We start from the raw sequence: 22548 nt of genomic DNA on the forward strand, positions 1-22548 counted from the left end.
TTTTTATTTGTTTCTTATTAATATCAACTACATACATATCACTCAAAAACAAATACTACATTTTATACTGCTACTTTTCTTATTTATATCAAACTAGATACATATCACCCAAAAAAGACTAAATTTTATAGTGTTATTACTCAGTGCCGTTTATATTATGGACAAGAGAGCTCATTCTAACCTAGAGGTTGTTACATGACTAAACCTATTTTTCAGTGGAAATATAAACCCAAACCAAGAGAAACTTTATTAGATCCCTATAACGCCCACGAACCAACTTTGGAGTTGGAGTATCGACTAACACCATGGCATAGTGTCGCTCGACACCAAAAATTGGTTTTGGCTGCGAATTTGGTTTATTTTGTGAACGGTTTGCTGGTTGGAATTAAACCAGAACCCTAGCTTTATAAGGGGACGGTGAATCTTCTTTTCCCTTGGATGTCTCTTGGTCGCAGCCACCAAGAGAGAGGGCAAAAGAGATGGAGTGGTTGCCTCCAGTGTGAGCCGAATTTGCTTGTGGGGTGAGGAGCGGAGACGGCTGAGTTCCGTTGTGCCTTAGGAGAAGGATAAAGGTGATAGATCTTTCTCATGGGTGTGGAGGAAGGATGGGAGTACTTGGTGGTGGATTGAGAGAGATAAGGAGGCTATCTCCTAGCTGTTATCCAGGTAAGTTGTGTTGTTTTGGTATTAGATCGATTGGAAAATCGATGCTTGTTAAGGATTAGGGTTTTGCGGAGAGAAGGAGCTTGAAAGGAGGCTCGGATCGTGATTTCTGGGATGGTGTCGTTTGAGACAATTGTGGTTTCGGTCGACACCAACACCTACAGATGGACTGCGTAGACTGGTTCGAGATGGCTACTTTAGAGCAATGTTTGGAGGATAAAATAGAGTCCGATTTGGCTGAAATTTGATGTGCTATGGACTTCATATCCAACGGTGGTTTTATGGAATGAATGGTTAGTTTGTGAACTAACTGAAAGTTAACATAGACGTCTTCTATGGACGTGTGGTGGCAATGTTGTGGTGTCGAGTGACACCAGCAGCATGTTGTGGTGTGTTTGGGTCATAGGAGAATAGCTGGAGTCAGGTTTGGATGAGGAGAGATCGACGAAAGTGGTGCCTTGGGTGTCGGTGTCGACTGACACTAGGAGAGTGTCGATCGACACCATGTGTGTTGGATCGCAAGTGGTGCGTTGGGTGACGATCGATACCAGGTGGAGGTGTCGATTAACACTGGAGGAGTGATAGTGAATCAGAGTATTCGTGGAGAAGTGCTGTCCATGGCTGGACAAAATCAAATTTTCCAGTCCACCTCTCTTGTTACTCGATCGCTAGGAGTGGTTGGTAGTGCGACTCTGTAACGCCCCGACCGCCATCTCTCAGTGGGCTCCATGTCTACTCCCAGTCCATGGGCCCACCTTCCTTAATGGACATCACATCCTTTCACTAGGCTCGTGAGCCCATATATATCTGACGGACGGTTTGCTATGTCTGGGAAGTTTTAAAGACTTGTTACCATATCTACAAATCACCAAATGATCTTTTCCTGTGTTTTGTTCTCACTTGCATAGTTCCGACAGTCACTTCCCGGAAACATAACTGCACTTTGGTGACATAGGTGGTCAAGTCAATTCTTATAAACCTCTCCACAAACCATGGTATCACACTTATGCTGGAGTAGTCTCAGGATAGGTGACCTTCCGGGAAGTGACTGTTGGAAATATGCCAGTGAGGACAAAACACAGAGAAATATCATGTGGTTATTTGTAGGGACGATAACAAGTCTTTAAAACCTTTCAGACGTAGCAAACCGGCCGTCAGATTTGGATGGGCTCACGGGCCTAGTAAGGAGACGTAAGACCCATTAAGGAAGGTGGGCCCGTGAACTGGGATTGAACATGGGATCCACTAAGAGGTGGCGGTTGGGGCGTTACAAGTGGTATCAGAGCCGAACTCAGAAGAGTGTGGAGTCGAGTGGACTCACACCGTCAGGGAGTGAAGGTCTTGGTGCGCAATGAGGACGTTGTGATATGTTAGTGGAGGTGAATTGTGACACCCCGGTTTCAGAGACTTGCGGGGAGGTTTAAAACAATTAATTTGGCCACCTATGTCACCAAAATGCACTTATCATTTCGGTCAAGGGTCCTGAGAGAACTCCACAGTTAAGCGTGCTTATGCTGGAGTAGTTTCAAGATGGGTGACCTTCCGTAAAGTGACTGTCGGATGTGCCAGTGAAGACAAAACACAGGAAAAGATAATATGGTGATTTGTATGGACGGTAAAAAGTCTTTAAAACCCCATAGACGTACCAAACCGACCGTCAGATATTGATGGGCTCACGGACCTAGTGAGAGGACGTGAGGTCCATTAAGAAATGTGGGTCCATGAAATGGGATTGGACATGGGGCCCACTAATAGGTGGCGGTTGGGGCGTTACATCAAACACGCTTAACTCTGGAGTTCTCTCACAACCCTTGACAAAAAGATAAGTGCACTTTGGTAACATAGGTGGCCAAATCAATTCTTTTAAACCTCTCCGCATGTCCATGAAATCAGAGTGTCATAGACTCAGTAACTAGATGAGTTCGGATTTGGTTTATTTGTGGGAGTTTTTGCAAGGAGTGATTTCTACGTCGTTTGTCTTATCAGAATTATAAGGTTCCGGTGAGATCATTTCCCGTGGATCATGTGTGACGATTGAGAATCCGGGTGCGATCATCTTAGTTTGGTACCAGAGCGTATACGGTTCTATGAAAGACTCTATGATGGTTATAGACTTATCTAGGTCGTTTAGACGCGATAACTGCTACGGAAAAAGCACATAGGTGTTGTTGAGATATTGGATCCAGAAGTGATCAAGTAGGAAAGAAATTGTTCGGTGTTCCAGCGGGGCTTGGAGTGCCACGGGATAGCAGGTCAGGAATTTTCATGCAGGTCAAGCGGGGGTATGAGAGTGTTGCTAGTGTGGGTGTCAGTTCCACACGTGTTGTGAGTGTGGTAGTAGGTTGCTCACGCCCAGTTGACCGTGTGGCAAATTGTTTTGACAATGCTGGTGGGAGAGGATTTAATAAGATGATTAGTTCTTATGGATTCTTGGTGTATGTTGGAGTTTACTGAGTATACGGTGCTCAAAATAAGAAGTTTTATGAATAGTTATAACTTTTCCATTTATAGATAAGGCATGTGTAAACACCATAGTGGCTGGGATGTTTAGGGGTTGGCCTTATGAGTGGTCATAGTTGTGTTGATATTCCGGTGAGGGAATATAATATGGTGATTGGTAGGACGTTGTGATGTTTTACGCAAACCACCGGAGGTAGTTCCGATCGGGAGGTGCTTATTGATATTATGACTTGTTTGCTCATGAGGAGATGATTAGTTCTCCTAGGGAGATGAGTTGTTCTCCATAGGAGATGATTAAGTTCTCCTGAGGAAATCATTAGTTCTCCTGAGAGGATGATTAGTTCCCCTGATGCACCGAGGGCTTGAGGAGTTGCGATACTGAGAGCGGCAGAAGAGATGATTAGTTCTTCTAGGAGATGATTATTTCCTCGGAGGGGATGAGTAGTACCCCTGGTACCAAGATCTCGAGGATGAAGATCCGAGATTGAGACGGTATGGCTCGAGGACGACGGTCTGAGAGTGCAGGAGGTGCAGTTTGAAGGTTATGACCTGAGATGGATGAGTGATGGAGCAAACAATTTCTGAAACGTGGATATAAGCATAATGACTGGATGTAGACCTCAGAGGTTGATGGTGGTTCAATCTCGGCTTGGTTGTGCTGACCTGTGCGGTCAGGTTTGTGTTGGCCGGCGGGGCTAGTGTTTTTTGACCAGTAGGTTTCAAGTGGAGTTGTGAACCATTGCAACGGTTGTTGGAGGAGTTTTGCAGTTTGGGCTGCGCTGTTGTCAGATTCGAGGATACATTTTTTTATTAGAGGGAAAGAATTATAACGCCCGGGAGCCAACTTTGGAGTTAGACTGTTGACCGACACCATGGCGTAGTGTCGCTTGACACCACAAGTTGGTTCTGGCTACAGGTTTGGTTTATTTTGCGAACAGTTTGCTGGTTTGGTGGAATTAAACAAGAACCCTAGTTTTATAAGGGGAAGGAGAATCTTCTTCTCATTTGGACGTCTCTTGGTCACAACCACCAAGGGAGAGGGAAAAAGAGATGGGGTTGTTGTCTCCAGTGTGAGCCGAGTTTGTTTGTGGGGTGAGGAGCGGAGAGGGCTGAGTTCCGTTGTGTCGTAGGAGAAGGATGAAGGTGATAGATCTTTCTCATGGGTGTGGAGGAAGGATGATAGTAATTAGTGGTGGATTGAGAGAGACAAGGAGACTCTCTCCTAGCTGTTATCCAGATAAGTTGTGTTGGTTTGATGTTAGATCGATTGGAGAATCGATGGTTGTGAAGGATTACGATTTTGCAGCGAGAAGGAGCTTGAAGGGAAGCTCAGGTAAAGAATAAATAGAACGAATAAAGAATTTAATTCTAATTATGTTAATTTTTTAAAATAATAATATAACGTTTGTGACTAATATTTTTTTTCCCTCTTAAATTGATAGAAAGAAGAATGAACGAATATTAATTGGATTCGCGATTTAATTTCTCAATACTTATCAAGAAAGAAGGAAGATTAAAGAAGCTTAGGCAGAGTTTTCAAACAATTTACAATTAGTGTCTATTTGAAATTGTTTTAGAAAGATAGATAATATGTAAGGAATTGTAAATTTTCTCTTTGGTTTATTAATAAACAATTTTGATTTATATCATTTTTATATATCTCTCTACAATCTGGATGCAAGAATAATAGATTCAAGAATATGAACGACTAATCTCTACATGACCCATATACGATTATTCGAGTGCATCCACTGGAAAAATATGATCCCATATTTTTAAATGATAAAACACAATACCTGAAGTAAATCGACGAATATGATCACATATTAAGTTTGGTTTTGTAATGTTCTATGACGGTCATATTATCTTAATAACCTAGATGCTATATTAAGCGAATCATTATAACATCAAGATATAGATAGCTATATTGATTGTAATTTAAATTACTAAGCTAGATTGAGATGGTTTACCTCTTAAACGCAATATAAAATATAGAAAAAACATAATATCATTGTTTTAAAAGTTTATAAATAATTTAAAAATTGAGATATATTGAAATCTATTAAAAAAATAAATCTGCCAGATCTTAAGAAAGGTATACATCTAAAACAAGTATTGAAATATATCTAATCTTAACAAATTATCCTCATTAATCTATAAAAATATTTCATATACATTTAGAAGAAATGGAAAATTTGATAAGGATGGAGATAAATATACAATATTAGAAAGGATAAGGATGATAAAAAGGGTAAAAGCGATATTTTAATTAACCCAAAACAGATAAACACGCGGATCTTTATTATCCAGTATTATGACCTAGATTGGAAAGCGGGTCCCAGGGTTTTTCGATCTCTCGTATCTCGGATTTGGGACAACAACCACTCTTTGGCTAGGACGATAGCTTTTGAAAGGGTTTCTCCCGGTGAACACTGTTTTTGCTCAAAGAGTAGTTGGTTTCTAGTTTTCCAGATCAACCACATGATCCAAGGTGGGAGGGGGTCGAGGCCAAGACCTAACGGGGGGAGACAGATCAGTTTTGTGGTGGTCTCAATTCCCATATGGACCGACGTTACCTGCGAGGAGTGGAAAGCCGTCTTAAAGGCGGTCGAAGCCCATATTTGGGTCGCAAAAGGACACAGGAAAAAGAAGTGGAGACATGATTCCTCAACACCGCAGTGGGGGCAAGCTGCAGTCAAGTTTATTCCTCGATCTTGTAAGTTCTTGCCCACTGGAAGGGCATTCTTCTATCGCTTTCCAGAGTAGGAATATTACTTTAGGTGGACATTGGACATTCCAGATGTCTTTGATCCAGTTAAACTTCCTAGCCTGGTTCGATTGGGAGGGTTGGTCCTCTAGTTGTCGTGATGCCTCATAGTACCCCGTCTTCGCACTATATTCCCCATCTTTTGTCGCCAGCCAGAAGAATTTGTCTTTTGCCCCCAGCTTGCTTGGTCGAAGTTCCAGGATATCCGTTTTGCACTGAGGGAGGATATTATCGATTATCTCCGGGTACCATGCTTTTGAGACCAGACATATGAGATCTTGGACTTTCATGTTTCGGGATGGTTCCGTTGGAGGGCTTATAGGTGTTACAGGGGAGGTCATAGATAGCCATGGTTCACTCCAAATCATAGTTGAAGAGCCTGAGCCAATAGCTTTACCAAGTTGGGCTTTTAGGAGGTCTTTTCCAATACAACTTGTTTTTGTTGAAGAGCCTGAGCAAATGATTTTATAATATATACTTTGAAATTTAATCTAACTTGTTTTTGTTTTGAAATACTTCTTTTGCAACTTCGCGGGGGTCTGAGTCCAAGTATGAACAGAATTAAAAAAGAATAAAGCAAAGAGCTACTCTACCTATGTACACGATGCAAGCAGTCGAGTACCAGATCGAGTAGGTGATAAGGTGACAAGAAAATAAGAACAGGATTATGAACAACTCGAGACTCCACACAATGCTTATGATCAAGTACCAGATCGGGTTGGGAGTCGAGTTAAAGATAAAAGCTTAAACAATCAATATAAGAAAGCTCCTAAGGATGGGGTAATTGGTTCATAAGTATTCGTAATCAACCTAGAATATTTTAAATGTCTCAAACAATCTATTCTCTCGACAATGAATCTCTAATCCTTGCCAATTCACTCTCATTGCAGAAACAATCAACCTTAATCACTTTCCTACACAACTCTCGTTGGAGAAACATGACCAAACATGCATTAAAATACGATTCACAAATCCCTTACTCATCTAATCTCTTAGGCTAAGTGAATAATTCTCTGGCATTAGTTGATTCAAGCATTTCATCGAACATCTCTCGGTAAGGAAACACCTAGGATCTAGTTTCAACCTCTCGGTCTGAAACCAGCATTAAGAACACCAATCCAGAAGGGAATTTTCATAAAATCAAGCAAGCTAAAACATCCTAATCGATTAAGAATACATACTAGCCTATCCCATCCCTAGAAACTTTGGCTCACTACTCAGATCTCATCTTAATCAACATGAAAGCATAAACGAATAAGAATTGCATAGAATAAAAGTAGATGATGTATTAAAAGGAACAACGCGTAATACAGAATCAGTGTAAAAGAGTTGTAAAAACATAATATAAGAACTATCAAAGCTTGTAAGAAAGTAAAATCGGCTCTCAATCTCTCTGAGTCTCTCTCTCTCTCTCTCTCTCCCTCTCTCTCTCTCTCTCTCTCTCTCTCTCTCTCTCTCTGTCTTGTGTGGCCGGTTCTGTTTCGAGAAAATAGGAAAGAGTTTATATATGGAAACCCTTTGACCTAGCTGCACAGCTGTCATCCAAAGACCTACACGAGGCTAGGGTCGAGTACCTCCTCGGGTTGGGCTTTGGGTAGTTTCTTTTGAGCTTAGATCCGCTTGATCGGGTTAAGGCCTCAATTTTTTCTTCTTGCATGATCATACCATCGGGTACCTGCTCGAGTTACTCCTCATCCGTGCTCTTTTTAGGCTCCAAAGCACCTGTTTTCATCCAAAATGCAACAATGCAACACCTAAACAACCTAAATGCAAATATCTAAGGTTAAGGACCTAAAAAAGCTAAGGTTAGACTCTATACAATGCAAAATATGACTAAAAAAATACCTAAAAATGTGTAAAATAGAGAGACATCAACACCCCCAAACTTATCTCTTGCTAGTCCTCTAGCAAGAAAGTAAGAGGATGAGGTTTGAAAGCCCTATGTTATTTCGCCATGGTAAGGTCTCCACCGAGGAAGAGTGATGAGACCCGCGTACCGGCCATACCGCGGTACGACCAAAACCACAGGAGCCAACGACAAGCAATCAACATATGGTCAAGGATAAGGTCTGTGGCATCAAAAAGCCTCCAAGGATCATCAAGGGGAGCAAGTCAAGGTCATCTAATGGACACTTTCAACGGATATCTACCTAACAAGCCAAGCTCCAATGTGTACACCAAGCGTTCATGGAACACATCATCAAAGAAGGAGCTTGGGTGCGACCAGCTTTGAAAAGCTTGATATGTGTGTCTTTACCATCACGCTAGCATGAAGACATCCCTAAATCATTAGAAGAAGCTGTAATCTTTTCTTACTTCGGGTTTGTTCCAATTGGGTTTACCGAAGGAGTTTTAACGAGGCAGCAATCTCTAGTGCATCTCCACTTCGGCCCACTCAACTCAGAAAACTCCACTCTTCACTCTGATTTGAATTTGTCAACATATAATATATAAGAAAGCGTTTTACCCGATCAAATCGTTGACGTCCTCTTGAATGGAAGCCATTTAGAAAACCACATGACACACAAATTGCACAAACACCTATGATTGGGTTACCGCCATGGTTTTTATCTTTTTGTTATTGCTCACAATGTTTTAATGCCAGTATATTTGGTCAGTGGATTATAATATGTGATCTGTCAATATTGGCGAATTAAAGTCCATACCTTAGCACCATACAATTTGAAAAATTAAACTGAGTTTAGGTTGCTATGGTAAAAAAACAAAGCAAAGATAATCACGCTACAAAATTGAGGCTTTCACTCATGCATGATCCATTGTTATGCTTCCCACGTTTATGTTTCCCTCCTCCAATTCATTCCACATGTTAACCAATAACCTCGAATCCTGTCCTTAAGCTGCAATTCTAATGCTCGCAACGATGGCGCATTCTCTTTTCTGTTTGAAAACATGATTTTATCATAATACTTCCAGTTACACAGAATGAATTTACCAAGGTTCGTTATAGTTAGGCTACAAAAAAGAAAAAAAAAAGTGTGGACAGTTGTACTTACGTGAGCAGTGATAGAATGTCTACTTGGAGAGTGCACAAAAACTTGAATCCTCGGGAACTTCTGTGTAGCCTGTCGAAGAGAATATCATAGTCTGGCCGGAGGGCATACTTGAGATTCCGCTCAATGGAGTATAATGCATTGAGATCATCATGCGGTTCCATCTCATTGCGTGGGAAAATCTCGAGTAGTCTGATGAGATATTGGTCAATGAGTTGTTCCACTTGAATGTCATCGACATAATATTCTTTCGCCAATCCAAGAAGTAACTTGTTCCGATCATTACTTGAGAGAGTCAAGTAACCCTTAATGGATGTTAAAGAAAAAAACCTCATCAAGACCATATATATACCTAAATGATTATATATATCACGACTATATTATGCCATTACCTCTTTGAAGTCATTCAAAACAGAGTCTAATGCCTCGTTCCCACTAACTGAGACCGCCAAGTGCATTTTCTCAGAAACTCCATCAAAGTCCTTAACCGCATTTCTAATTAAACCCACGTTTCAAATTTATATTTTTCTTGACTAACCATAAAAATGTTACGTACTTACCATAATTATTGCAATTAACTAGAAATATGTACCTTCCTTTGCTACACACATAAAGGTAGTCGAAGTTGTTTGGGTACCTCTGTCAACCATAACACACGTAATTAGAACTTAGAAGACGTCGTCCATCGCTCAACCTTTTCAGTATGAGCTTTTGGTTTCCGTCCAGATATTAGAATTACAAAACGTTTGATGACTTGAAAAACCATAGCAATTCCAGTGAGGATTCAGAGAGAGAACTTACTCGTACTTCATCTGTGAAAATAACGTTCTCATTTGATGGCGTTTTGATGATGTCTTCTTTCTTATTAATACTTTTTTCTTTGTTTAATAATCCAAAAAAAATCTTCTTCATCGTCCTTTTGGAATACCGTAGAGCTTTTTAATGTGAAAGTATTTAGTGTTTGAAACTGTAAAAGAAAAAAAGCCGGACTTGAATTTATGCTTTTCTTTTAAATAACGAATTTTGTAAAAATCACATTATCACAAACAGATAAATATCTTGCATAATTGTTTAAAAAAAGGTTTTTATGATCACTATCACATTAAAAAGTCAAATTAAAACCCAAATTTAGAATTAATTTCCACATTTAGCTCTTCTCTGACTTGACTAGGTAAAAAGTGGGAAGGGTTGTGTGGAGAAAAAAAAGCCAAGTCAGAGAAGAGCTAAATGTGGAAATAAATTCTAAATTGGGGTTTTAATTTGACTTTTTTTATGTGATCAGTGATAGTGATCATAAAAACTTTTTTTAAAACAATTATGCAAGATATTAATCTGTTTGTGAAAATGTGATTTTTACAAATTCGTTATTTAATGGATAACCATAAATTCAAGTCCTTCAACAAATAAAAAGAAAAGAAAAGCATAAATTTAAGTCCGGCTTTTTTTCTTTTACAGTTTCAAACACTAAATACTATCACATTGAAAAGCTCTTCGTTATTCGAAAAGGACGATGAAGAAGATTTTTTTTGGATTATTAAACAAAGAAAAAAGTGTTAATAAGAAAGAAGGCATCATCAAAAGGCCATCAAATGAGAACGTTATTTTCACAGATGAAGTACGAGTAAGTGCTCTCTCTGAATCCTCACTGGAATTGCTATGGTTTTTCAAGTCATCAAACGTTTTGTAATTCTAATATCTAGACGGAAACCGAAAGCTCATACTGAAAAGGTTGAGCGATGGGCGACTTCTATGTTCTAATTATGTGTTTTATATATGGTTGACAGAGGTACCCAAACAACTTAGACTACCTTTATTTGTGTAGCCAAGGAAGGTACATATTTCTCGTTATTTGCAATAATTATGGTAAGTACGTAATATTTTTATAAGTAGTCAAGAAAAAACTAAATGTGAAACGTGGGTTTAACTAGAAATGCGGTTAAGGATTTTGATGGAGTTTTTGAGAAAATGCACTTGGCGATCTCCGTTAATCGGAACGAGGCATTAGACTCTGTTTTGAATGATTTCAAAGAGGTAATGGCATAATATAGTCGTGCTATATATTCACATAGGTATATATGGTCTTGATGAGGTTTTTTCTTTAACATCCATGAAGGGTTACTTGACTCTCTCATGTAATGATCGGAACAAGTTACTTCTTGGATTGGCGAAAGAATATTATGTCGATGACATTCAAGTGGAACAACTCATTGACCAATATCTCATCAGACTACTCGAGATTTGCCCAAGGAATGAGATGGAGCCGCATGATAATCTCGATGCATTATACTCCATTGAGCGGAATCTCAAGTATGCCCTCCGGCCAGACTATGATATTCTCTTCGAGAGGCTACACAAAAGTTCCGGAGGAGTCAAGTTTTTATGCACTCTCGAAGTAGACATTCTATCAATGCTCACGTAAGTACAACTGTCCACACTTTTGTTTTTCTTTTGTTAGCCTAACTAATGAACGTTGGTAAATTCATCCCATGTAATTGGAAGTATATTAATCAAAAGTCAATAGCTCAACTAGTAAAGATCTATATATACGGGGATGGGCCTAAAACATCTTTTTTTTTTCTTATAAAATGGAAATATTATGATAAAACCATATTTTTTAAACAGAAAAGAGAATGTGCCATCGTTGCGAGCATTAGAGTTGCGGGTGATGGACATGCTCCGAGGCTACTGGTAATCAAGTGGAATGAGTTGGAGGAGGGAAACATAAAGGTGGGAGGCATGAAAATGGATCAAAGGAATTAACTGATTAAAATAATACTTCCTTTGTATCACAAACATTGATTTTCTGAAGTGTTATTTTGTGATTTTATGTAAATCTTTATCAATTGATGCAAAAAAAAATAATAATAATAATTTAAGAATCATTAATTGAGGATTTTAAAACTTGGTAAATTACAATTGGTTAATAGTTATGAAATATGTTAATATGAATAAATAATGCATTTCAAGCTAAGCATTACATATTCTTTCTAATATTGTGTGAAAACTCTATAAAATCAATCTTTTTGATACAAAAGGACATACTGGCGATGAACAATCTTCACCTCTAACTCAGCTTTCCAAAGAAGCCATAGCTTTGTTCTTCTACTCTTCATAGGTGAAAATTATATTTTCTTAGTATGGTCATACATAATGAGGGAGGTATAACATTGTGTCGAAGGAACTGACCAATATAATTGAGATATATGGGGGTGTATTGATTTTAGTAGTTTAGAAAATTTTAGAGTATTCAACTGATGATTGCTAAAATTCTTCAAAAATCCGATGTTATTGATCTTGAAATTTATATAAATTCATTTAAAATAATTTACAATCACATGTTATATATTTAATCAATAATTTGTAAACGCTAATCAAATCTATTGTTCAAATTATTATAATAGTTCCATAAAATATTATTGCAATTGATTTTAGGAGAATTTTTCTAATTTTTAGCTGAAATATATGACCCAAATGATCACATCTCTATAGGTTGTATTTTGAAGGATTTCATACAAAAAAGAGGTGTTTGGAAACTAATTATGGTTACTTTATTGAAACGGACAATAGTTAGGTTCACCCCTAGGGGTAAACTTCTTTGTTCATTTCTTTATAAAATAAAGAAACAAAATCTGTATGCATCTTTGTAAAATTTAAAACTCAAACCCTTCTTTTATAAACCAAACCGATAGATCGATAATTTCGTTTTAATAGTATAATCTAAACCCTACCACCTCATTTGTAAATCCAAACCGATATATAATTTTATTCTAATTGTAAAATCTAAATTCTAACCACCTCATTTGTAAACTCAAACCGACATAAAATTTTGTTTTAATTGTAAAATTTAAATCCTAACCACCTCATTTGTAAATCTAAACCGACATTGAAGAATGTCAAATGAACTGATTTACACAAGAGCTGATATAGATAGCTAAACCAGAGGGTGGCTATAATTGATAACTCTATTGTAGAACAGGTTTGTAACATTTCCTTTTGTGGCACTAGCTTCTTAAATGTTTGTTCTGATAGGAAACTATATACTCACACGCTCCTGGGAAGCATGGGATTGCAGCGAGTATTTTGTCCACAAGAAGCTAATGGTAAACTTCATTTCAAGGTATAAGGCACCGTTTACTTCGAAGGTGTCGTACGTCAGTACGTGGAATAAGCTTATCAAGGAGTTAGGTTTTTTTTACATTGTCAAACTTTGATTTTTCATTATATGTATTTTACATTTTCTATAATGGATTTATTAAAACAATCTACTTCAAATTCTCTTAAATAAAGTTATATTTTTTTTTGTCTGAGAAAAATGGCTGACAAATTAAGAACCCTTGCGTGTTTTACCTTATATTTATTTTAAATATTTATGTGGACTATTAAAAACTTATAGTTATTTTGCCCAAGAAAATAAACTTATAGAGCAACATTACAATATGAAAAAGAAAAAACAATTTTATACCACTCCGAGTAAAAAATTAAGATCAAATATATATATCTACATATATATAATAAACAATTATTTTGTGGTATACCGCGAGTTCAAACCTAATTATATTGATAAGTCGACAACATTTGCTATATATGTGTGGTATTAATTTGAAATCTGGTTAACAATATAACTTATTGAAAATGAAATTTTGATGAATATGAATGAAGTTAGACACCATTAATTTTAACTATGCATTTGACGGTTGCATGCATGTAGTGTTTGTTTTAGTTAACAAAGAAGATATGTTTACAACATATATCTTCAAAACACTATATAAAGCACACACAAATAATCTTAATCGTATAATTATTTATAGGAGATTGGTTTTAATGAGTTTCGAGATGGGACGATCAAGAATTGATGTGACATGATTAGTGGAAACATGAATCACAAGTGAAAATTTTCACTTCTCCAAAAACAGCTCGCTCATTGTACTCTGCATAGAAAAAATTCACGCTTATTAACTCAAAACAGAGCAAAAATATTGTCTAAACAAACTACCTAGGATGTAGTCGGAGCGGTCACAAATCAAGTAACGTACATAAAATAAATTAAAAAAAAAGTAACTTTTGTGTTTCATCAACTATAATGTAAGTAATTTATTTACATGTTATCATATTCATAGCATGAAGCAATAAAATATGGGTATTCATGTGCGTATTTATTTATTCATGCCTATATTTGGCTTCATATTGGGTTTCGTGGTGCTCTGTGTTTAGGTGGTTTCTTCTAAAGTTGCAGCGTTGCTGTAATAACCCGTATCAAGAAGTACGTACCGGACGGAGAAGACGTGCCAGGGACGTGCGATGCCCTTGGCAGACGGAGAAAAATAAAATCTCAAAAATTGAATGAGTGATTTGCAAGAAAAGTTACCAAGTCCAAGGAGGAAATGGATGTCAAATAATCGTAGGACTGGAATGGTCGGAATCACGGACGCAAAGTCCGGAGACAGACGCGAAAGACCAAGGTTACGGACGAGGAGTCCGGGAACGGTCAGGAAAGATTGAAGCCACGGTCGGGAGGACCGGAGAGTGGCACAGAATCAATTCGCATATGTTTAGTTCGGTTTTGCGGTCGAACGCGGGAGCTTGGGACGCAAGAGAGACGCGGACGGACGAGGAAGTGGAAAAGTCTCTCTGCATGCAAGAGAAACGCCACGTGTCGCGCGATTAAGTGTGTTTCGCAAGAGAGTGAGATACACACGCGAGTGAGTGAGAGTGAGCATTAGTGACATGCAAAATTCTGGACATTTGTCACTTGATTTTCGCCACCTGCCCAGCCAAGAGAACGAGAGAGAGGACTATATATACCCCTCAATCTCTTATTTTCGACCAAAACTCTCTCTAGACAAATAAACTTTGCTAAAATTTTCTCTCAAGCTTTTGAAAAGAAAATCTCTTGATTTTCGACCAAGGAAGAGGAAGAAGGAGAGATCTAGAGGAAGGGAAGCTCAAGATCTAGAGGAAGTGCTGTCAGATTGGCGTGGTGGAGAAGTGGGATGGTGAAGATCAATCTGCCAAGATCTACAAGCTAAGGTGAGTTGAGGCTTTGGTTGTAGATGTGTTGAGTGGTTGTTTGTTAAGAGCAAGTGGAGATCGTGCTTAAGGAGGTGCTTTAGCTCTCTTGCTCTTGCATCGGCCTTGTAGTGTGGTTGATCTCTCTTGCTACATGTAGATCTAGATGGTTGCATGTAGTCAAGAGGGTTGTGGGGTTTTTGTTTATGCATTCTTGGGTTAGAATTGCATTTTTCAAACTGGTTGCAAGTGTGAAACGCGTTGCATGCTAGATTTGAAGGGGTTGATGCATTCTTAGGGAACAATGGCATTTTTAAAAATTAGCTGCAAGTGTGAAATGCCTTGCATGCTTAATTTTTGGGGTTTAAGAATTTTTAAAATTGGAGAAATTATTTTTAAGATTAGTTGCAAGTGTGAAATGCCTAGAATGTCTAGTCGGAGATTTAAAGAAGAGTTAAGCATAATTAAAATTAATTATTTTAATTTTTGCTTGAGTGGTTGTGGTGGTAATCCCTCGTAGACTGGGTGAGAGGTTGATTCATGAGTGGAGAAATTTTGGTTAGCCATGTGAGAATTTCCTGGGAGGAAAGAGCCGCATGTAAGCCCCGAAATTGAGTTGGCTCCTCATGACTTTGGATGTGAGACCAGTCTACGGTATGGGCTGTTTTGGGTTAGTCTATGCGAGAATCTCCAGGGAGGAGAAAGCCGCATGAGGGCCCAAAACTTGAGAAAAATGTTCCCATGGTCTTGATGTGAGCTCGGACATGGTGAATCATTTTTGGTGAAGTCATGTGTGAATCTCCAGGGAGGAGAGAGCCGCATGCATGTGTTAAATTGGTGAAGTGCTAAAAAGAAATTTAATTGGAAGAATTAATTTAATTTAAACCTAAAACTTTGGGGTGGGTGCATGTAGGGTTGCATGCATGTGTAGTATCTTAGGTTGCATGTGCATTCATCTTGCATCTTAAGCTTTGGGGTGATTGTGTGTTTGATTGCTTGCTTGTTTACTTGCTTGTATGCTTGTTTCTTGCTTGCTTATGTGATTGTATGCTTAATTCTAGTGTGGTAGACATAGAGTTAAGTGTGTGTTATAGGTAGAGTCTGAGTCGGAGTCTCAGGTCGTAGCTAGAAGTCGATCTCTATTCCCATCATGAGTTGAGTGGTGAATTGTCCGGTGAGCTATTCTAGAGGGATCTCATGTTGGGACAATCTTTCGGTGTCTAGCTAGCTACTAGCCCGAACCGCATGACGATGCGGCGTGTGTGAGTCCGGTTGGTTACCTGTGTGGTTTCAACGCGGAAGTGTTGGTTCTCCGGTTGGTTACGTGTGTGGTTTCAACACGGAGACCTGTGTGAGTCCGGTTGGTTACCTGTGTGGTTTCAACGCGGAGTGTGATGGGATGGGACAGAGAATCGAGGGGGCCTAGGATGTGTGGTTGGTTCCTAGGAAGTGTTTCCTTAGGAAGTGTGTGTTGATCATGGTAGGACTCAAGCGTTGATGGGATCCGCTTGATGGTCCTATTTCATGAGAAGTCTAGGGTGATCAAGTGAGTGATGCACCGCTAGCAGTTCCACCTGGCAGTGATTGCGGGTGTGGTGGTGTGAAGGCCAAGTTAGGTTGAGGAGTCTAGAAGAGTCAAGTGTCTTGATTGTTGTCTAGATTGATTATGTGATTGCTTGCTTGACTGATTGCTTGTTTGATTGATTGCTTGTTACGCTTCCGCTTTGCATGCTTTGTTGGGGTTGTTTGGGGTAGAGGATTGAGATGAGATAGCATGTTAGAGGATAGCATGTAGTTAGATGTCCAACTCACTGAGTAATCCTAGATTACTCACTCCTCTCCTCCATTGTTTTTCTTGCAGGGAAAGTAAGTGGGTAGAGTTGGATTAGGAAACTGGATAGGATGTTTTCGTGCTGTATTGCAAATCCGTGTCTCTTGAATTTGTTGTTATTCGATTGGATCCAACTGTTTTCCTTGAATGATTTTTATCATTTGTGAACCTTGCAAGTATATATATGTAAATCTTGCTATTTTATTATATATTCGGACAAGTGGTATGGTATGGTCTAGTCTGGACTAGCACAACGCCGTGTGCGTCCCATAGGGTTGCAAAGCCTGAGGGCGTGCGAAGCGGATGGGCGTCTGCCGGCGGACCGGCTGGGGATCCTAATTCATTGGTGGAACCTCGGCTAGACTGCGGGCGGTTGACCTACGTGACGCTCTCCCGGGCCGCGTCCCGCGGTTTGTCCGGCCGAGTGACCGGGTCGCGGTCTGGGGCGTTAGAGTTGCTTCCTACGGTGTGTCATCTCTAGATTGCATAAGACAATGAACTAAATCTGGGATGCTTCATTGCGGTTGTCTCGTGGCGGTGTTGGTGGAGTGGCTTCGTTGTTGTTGTGGTTTTTAGGTATTTATTTTTCTGTGGTTGGGACTTAGGAGTTTTTGCTCGTGGTTGGGACTTAGGAGTTTTTGCTCGTGGTCAAGGAATTGGCGGTATGGGTTTCCTTGAAAGAGGTTCTCTTCTTTGTTTTTTTTTTGGCGCTTGAACACAGTGCTCTATTCAAAAAGGTTAAGTAGTACATGTCTCTGTTTGGTTCCCCTTCGCCTCAGTTTGTGGTTGTTTGCTGCTCAGTTTTCAATCTCATCTCAACAATCGTAAAATGATAGCTCCTTAGGCGTTTCACCTCCGTCTGGATTATCACGGTTCTCCTATATATATCCTCTGTTTTTGCTTCAACTTCGGTGTCGTTGTTTGTTTCCTCACCTTCTTCTGTTTGTGGTTCTCTATGTCTTGGGCCTCTTGGCTTGTGTTAGGTAGTTCAATCTTCCCAATCCAAGTAGTTTTTCTGGTTTAGTTGATACCGGAGAACGTGGTTTCGTATATTTCCAGTACGTATTGGTTTGAGGCGTGGTTGCGTATACTGCCATCCTCTCCGTCTACTTTCCCACTTGGCATAGTTTTGCATTTGTTGTTGGTATGTGTTCCTTTATAATGGGATATTATTGTCCCTGCAATGATATTCCATATATCACGACCTTAGAGTTTTATTTGTTCCATATCCTGCACTGTATATTCTCTCCAAATCTCTGTAATTATTACGTCTTGCTAGCTACGCGTTTGTAACAATATATATTGGTATTGATACCCAAAGATATATACACAGAAATATTCATCTCCTTTCTCTGATCTTACACTTTAATTGTTGTTTGTGTTTCATTTCTATTTCTACGTACTTGTTTCAAATTTGAGTATACCTATTTACTTTTGTTGGCGACTGATTAGTGATCACGTGATGAGAACGAAAATGTGTCCAGAAGGCCCAAAACCGATTTAATTACACGGAAATGTGAAAACAAACGTATAATTTGGACATGCGGTTATGCTATATAGTTATTTCATCATATAATCAAACTTAATATGAACCATGAATGTCAAACTCATTTCGTCTCTTTGTTGGATTAACACCAAACACTTGTTTTTTAATTTTCTTGGAAGATTTCAAAATTTTAAGTTTGATTTGTCTTCGATGAAACCATGAGTAAAGCACGATTCATACTATGATTTTTTCATAGTTAATGATAAGAGGTACTGGATTCATTCCAAAAATAGCAACACATTTGCCAGATATAGTGAGGATAGTTCTATGGCTATATCAACAAATATTTACAAATTTTGGTTGTAATTATCTTTTGCCAGAAGATATGTTTGACTATACCGTGGTTATATAGTTACGAAAAAAATTTGTGGCTATATTTAGCTATTGTGCCACAAATAATAACAAGAAATGTTTGTGGTTTTGACGTTTTGTATCCATGGCCACAAATTAGACACAAAATAGTTAAGGATTTTGCACTTTCAAGATTGTGTCTTATTTGTTGTACAAAATTACTTAGTCACAACATGTTTGTAGCTAATTTGCGGATGTGGACAATTTTTCTTGTTGTGCGACTCGGTGTTCACAAAAAAAATTATCGTGCAAATGCATAAACAAAATTCTCCTATAATATTCCTACTTTAAGAAATAGAAGATGTGTAAATGACAGTTGCCGCAATATAGGGCACTTACGCATCTTGATCCGTTTTCTTAGCGTTAAATCAGGTATTATGAGAATGAACAATATCCTAAAAATGGGCAACAAAGATTTTGGCTTTCATAAGTAAATTATTTTGTGACTTAGTAAAACACGGATGATAATTAGCAAATTTCATTATTTATATTCTTACGAGCAGTGAGCATAAAAACCCAGCATACTATTTCTTACGAGCAGTGAGCAGTAACTCATATGCTCTGTATTTGTTTTATTTTATTATTCTTTTGTTTTTCCTGGTGTGGATTGGCCAACGTAAAAGTATTGAGCAAGCATAAGATTCTTGTGAACATTATGTCGTAATAGGCACCCGTCGTGTGTTTTTTCCCCCTTCAAATTATATTGAACGTTTAGGCATACGAACCCAATAGAACGTATGATTTTTTACGTGACTATATCTCTGGTTTGAATCTAGTTAGTAATTACCGTAATTTTTGAAACGTATGTGTTGTTCTTATTATATAGTAATGAGCTCGAATTTTCAGCCATCGCACGTTATTCATCTTCCTATTACTATTGACGACAAAGGGTAATGCATTTTGATAATTCCATCTCAATACTGATGATAAAGTTGTAATTCATATCTTTTTTAATTGATAAAGAGGGTTATCCAAAAGCGGCGACTTTGATGAAGTGCGTGAGAAGATGCATTTGGCTATTTCAATGAGTAGAACCAATATGTTGGACACCGTTCTCGATGAATTCAGAGTGGTAAGGATAAGATTTTGTACATTCGTGTGTTTGTTCATGTTTACAAGGAATATGTGTCATGTGTATAGTGAGTGTGGACGGATATATACTCGGGGTTGATGAGTTTTCCTGCATATGCGTAGGCCTACTTGAGTCTCTCATGCGAAGATCGTAAGAAGCTATTGCTTATCTTGGCCAAAGAGTATTACATCGACAGGATTCATGTCCGAGAACTCATTGATCAGTACGTCAAACTCAAGATCATTAGCCGGACAGAAACATCTACACCGGATCTCGATGGCGATTTGAATCGTATTCGCTGGAGTCTTGGACACGCCCTCAGGCCAACATATGCCGTGCTTTTTGAGAGGCTAAACAGATGCAATGAAGGGCCGAGATTTATTTTTCCTGTAGTATGATGGTTAATTTATTTTCTGTGAAAGCCTTAATTACTTTTAAATTTTGGCAGAAAAGATAATTTGTCGTCCTTGCGAGCATTGGAATCACATCTAAAAGAAATATCTTAAGTATCCACCGAGACCAAGCAATACAAAGGTTTCACTTTGTCCAATTACTAGTGGGGCCCTGAAACCAAGCAATACAAGTTTGTGCTTTTGGCCCAATTCGATTTGACTATTGGAACGGTCGTCATGTTAATAATAGTTTAAAGTGGGTATGAGAATAAGAGAGGTGGTGAGTTTGATTCTTCTCACCGGCAGGCGGCAATTGTCATTTAATTTAACTTTCCTTAAAGTTTTACTACGTAATCAGCCTTTTTAACTTTTATCGGAACAAATGTTTGCTCTTAAAAATTTAGTACTTTCCTCTTATTTTTTTTTATTTTTTTTTTGTCAAACACTTTCCTCTTATTAACCACCGGAAAGTTTTTAATAAAACTAACATTAGTTTTGTAGAAAAATACATCTAAATGTCAATGAAAACAAAACAAAAAAATATGTAAAAGAGGTAAAAAGCCGTAACTATAATAGTAAAAAAATATGTGAAAGAGGTAAAAAACGTAATTATAATAGTTTTGAAATTGGATAAACACGAGTTATATTAATTAACCCGATATTCTGACCCGATTTTATGTTATAATCTCAGCTATTCTTTGCCTAACTTCTTTTAAATCATGACCGTAGATTTTAAGAATCTTTTAGTCTTAGCCGCTCGCTACTCTGTCAATATTAAACCAAAGAAACCAAACTATTGTTTTTAAGATAGCTAGGTGTTAGCCCATGCAATGTGTGGTTGCATGCATGATGATTTTTTTTGCCAACCAAACATTTATTAGAAGAGAATTCCAAGATTGGTGATCCAAACCAGAGGAAAAGAATTTACAAATGAAGTTTCAGAGATTAGTGTTCTCGAAGATCGAGCGAGGCAATTTGCCTTCAAATTTTATGCACGTGGAATCTTAAACAGTGTGAAGAGTGGAAAAGAATCTAGGAGCAAGTTTAATTCATTCAGCAGGTTGAAAATTGCCGGCCAATCTTCAGGAGTCTGCACCATCGAGACTAGCTCAGCACAATCCATCTCGAAACTTTGATAAACAAGTCCAACAAAAGGATATTTTCCATGACTCATATCAATGCTTCTAACTCCGAATGGAGCTGGAAGGGCTTCATCGAAGACATCTTGCTCCCAATAACAAAGTCTTATCCTCACCGTTAAAACACCGCCAGCCTAAGCCAGTATTTAAATTTGTTGCCTTCCAAAAGTTATCAATCTGACAACAAGGTAATTGATCTCGGACTACTAAAAGGACCAAAGGAGGAATCCTCTGAGAAAGATTGTGCCTCCTCCCATAATAACTTATCACATAAATAATCCTGATTTATAACATTTATTGGCTCTACCTTTATACCTTGAAAAACTTTTTATTCCTATATTTTGAGAGCGACAAAAAAATCCATGGTAACTGAAATTGTGTGTCTGGTTCTCCCGGCTGAGGCGATCCTTTCCAGAAAACAAAATCTAAGTTTGAATACGCCGAAGTATAAAGGAAACCTACTGATACTATTGGAACCGGAGAAAAATCTCAAATCTTACGCAAATGTGGACACTCAAAGAGGGCGTGACTAAATGTATCGACCGCAGAGTCACATCTTTTAAACCGAGTGTCACACCGTACACCTCGGTGAGCTAGCTGGTCAATCACAAGGAGAAATCCATAGGAAATTTGCCAAAAAAGTGTTGAAGTTTTGGTGCAACTCTAAGTTACCAAGCGTGAACTCAGAGAGCTGTACAGGTCGGACCATACTCAACTTCGTCAACCATTTCTCATGCTAGCATGTAATCCGATTTGACAAAATATTTTTGTGACATCCCGGTTTGTGGAGAGGCTAAAAAAATTGTGTTGGCCACCTATGTCATCAAAGTGCACTTATATTTTCGGTCAAAGATCGTGAGAGAACTCTACAGTTAAGTGTGCTTATGCTGGAGTAGTTTCAGGATGGGTGACCTTCCAGGAAGTGATTGTCGGAACTATGCGAATGAAGACAAAGCATAAAAAGCATATTACATTACCAATTACTACATTTGAATTGTTCCTACTATTTCCTACAAAATCATAACACTACTAAATTTTCCCACATAAAATACAATATGATTAGTTAGGATCAAAATATCACACCATGTAATGTTTAACATATCAATTAACCGAAAATAATCCCCCACGTTGTAGCGAGGAACCCTTCCTCGTTATCTAGTAAAGTAATATACTATGTAAAATTAGGGTTTGTTATTGGCTTCTAACTCAAAACCAATTGGCAATGAGTGTAGAGGCCCTAACCCTTTATATATTACTCAAGTCCCTTCATATCTTTCAGATGTGGGATCTTTTCTCCACATACTACTTCC

The 22548-nt window shown here is 38.3% G+C and overlaps 3 protein-coding genes across 4 annotated transcripts; 2 read left to right on the forward strand and 1 right to left on the reverse strand.

Moving 5' to 3' along the window:
• Positions 8542 to 9502, reverse strand: LOC104707664. Its single transcript, XM_019229154.1, has 3 exons — positions 9294 to 9502; positions 8905 to 9206; positions 8542 to 8788 (listed from the first exon to the last, which is right to left on the reverse strand). The coding sequence occupies exons 1-3, from the start codon at positions 9357 to 9359 to the stop codon at positions 8686 to 8688; spliced, it is 471 nt and encodes a 156-aa protein (XP_019084699.1). The 5' UTR covers positions 9360 to 9502; the 3' UTR covers positions 8542 to 8685.
• Positions 10261 to 11320, forward strand: LOC104707665. The gene is made up of 4 exons (XM_019228799.1): positions 10261 to 10522; positions 10686 to 10732; positions 10830 to 10932; positions 11015 to 11320. Exons 1-4 carry the CDS (start codon positions 10412 to 10414, stop codon positions 11318 to 11320), a joined length of 567 nt encoding a protein of 188 aa, XP_019084344.1. The 5' UTR covers positions 10261 to 10411.
• LOC104707666 lies at positions 19159 to 20199 on the forward strand. Of its 2 annotated transcripts, XM_010424064.1 has the most exons (4): positions 19159 to 19370; positions 19462 to 19525; positions 19599 to 19707; positions 19830 to 20199. In XM_010424064.1, the coding sequence occupies exons 2-4, from the start codon at positions 19464 to 19466 to the stop codon at positions 20103 to 20105; spliced, it is 447 nt and encodes a 148-aa protein (XP_010422366.1). In that variant the 5' UTR covers positions 19159 to 19370; positions 19462 to 19463; the 3' UTR covers positions 20106 to 20199. The 2 variants fall into 2 exon arrangements, with proteins under 2 accessions (XP_010422366.1, XP_010422365.1); XM_010424063.1 differs by having other exon boundaries at positions 19159 to 19525.

The sequence above is a fragment of the Camelina sativa genome, chromosome 8 (genome assembly GCF_000633955.1).
Source record: "Camelina sativa cultivar DH55 chromosome 8, Cs, whole genome shotgun sequence".
Classification (NCBI taxonomy): domain Eukaryota; kingdom Viridiplantae; phylum Streptophyta; class Magnoliopsida; order Brassicales; family Brassicaceae; genus Camelina; species Camelina sativa.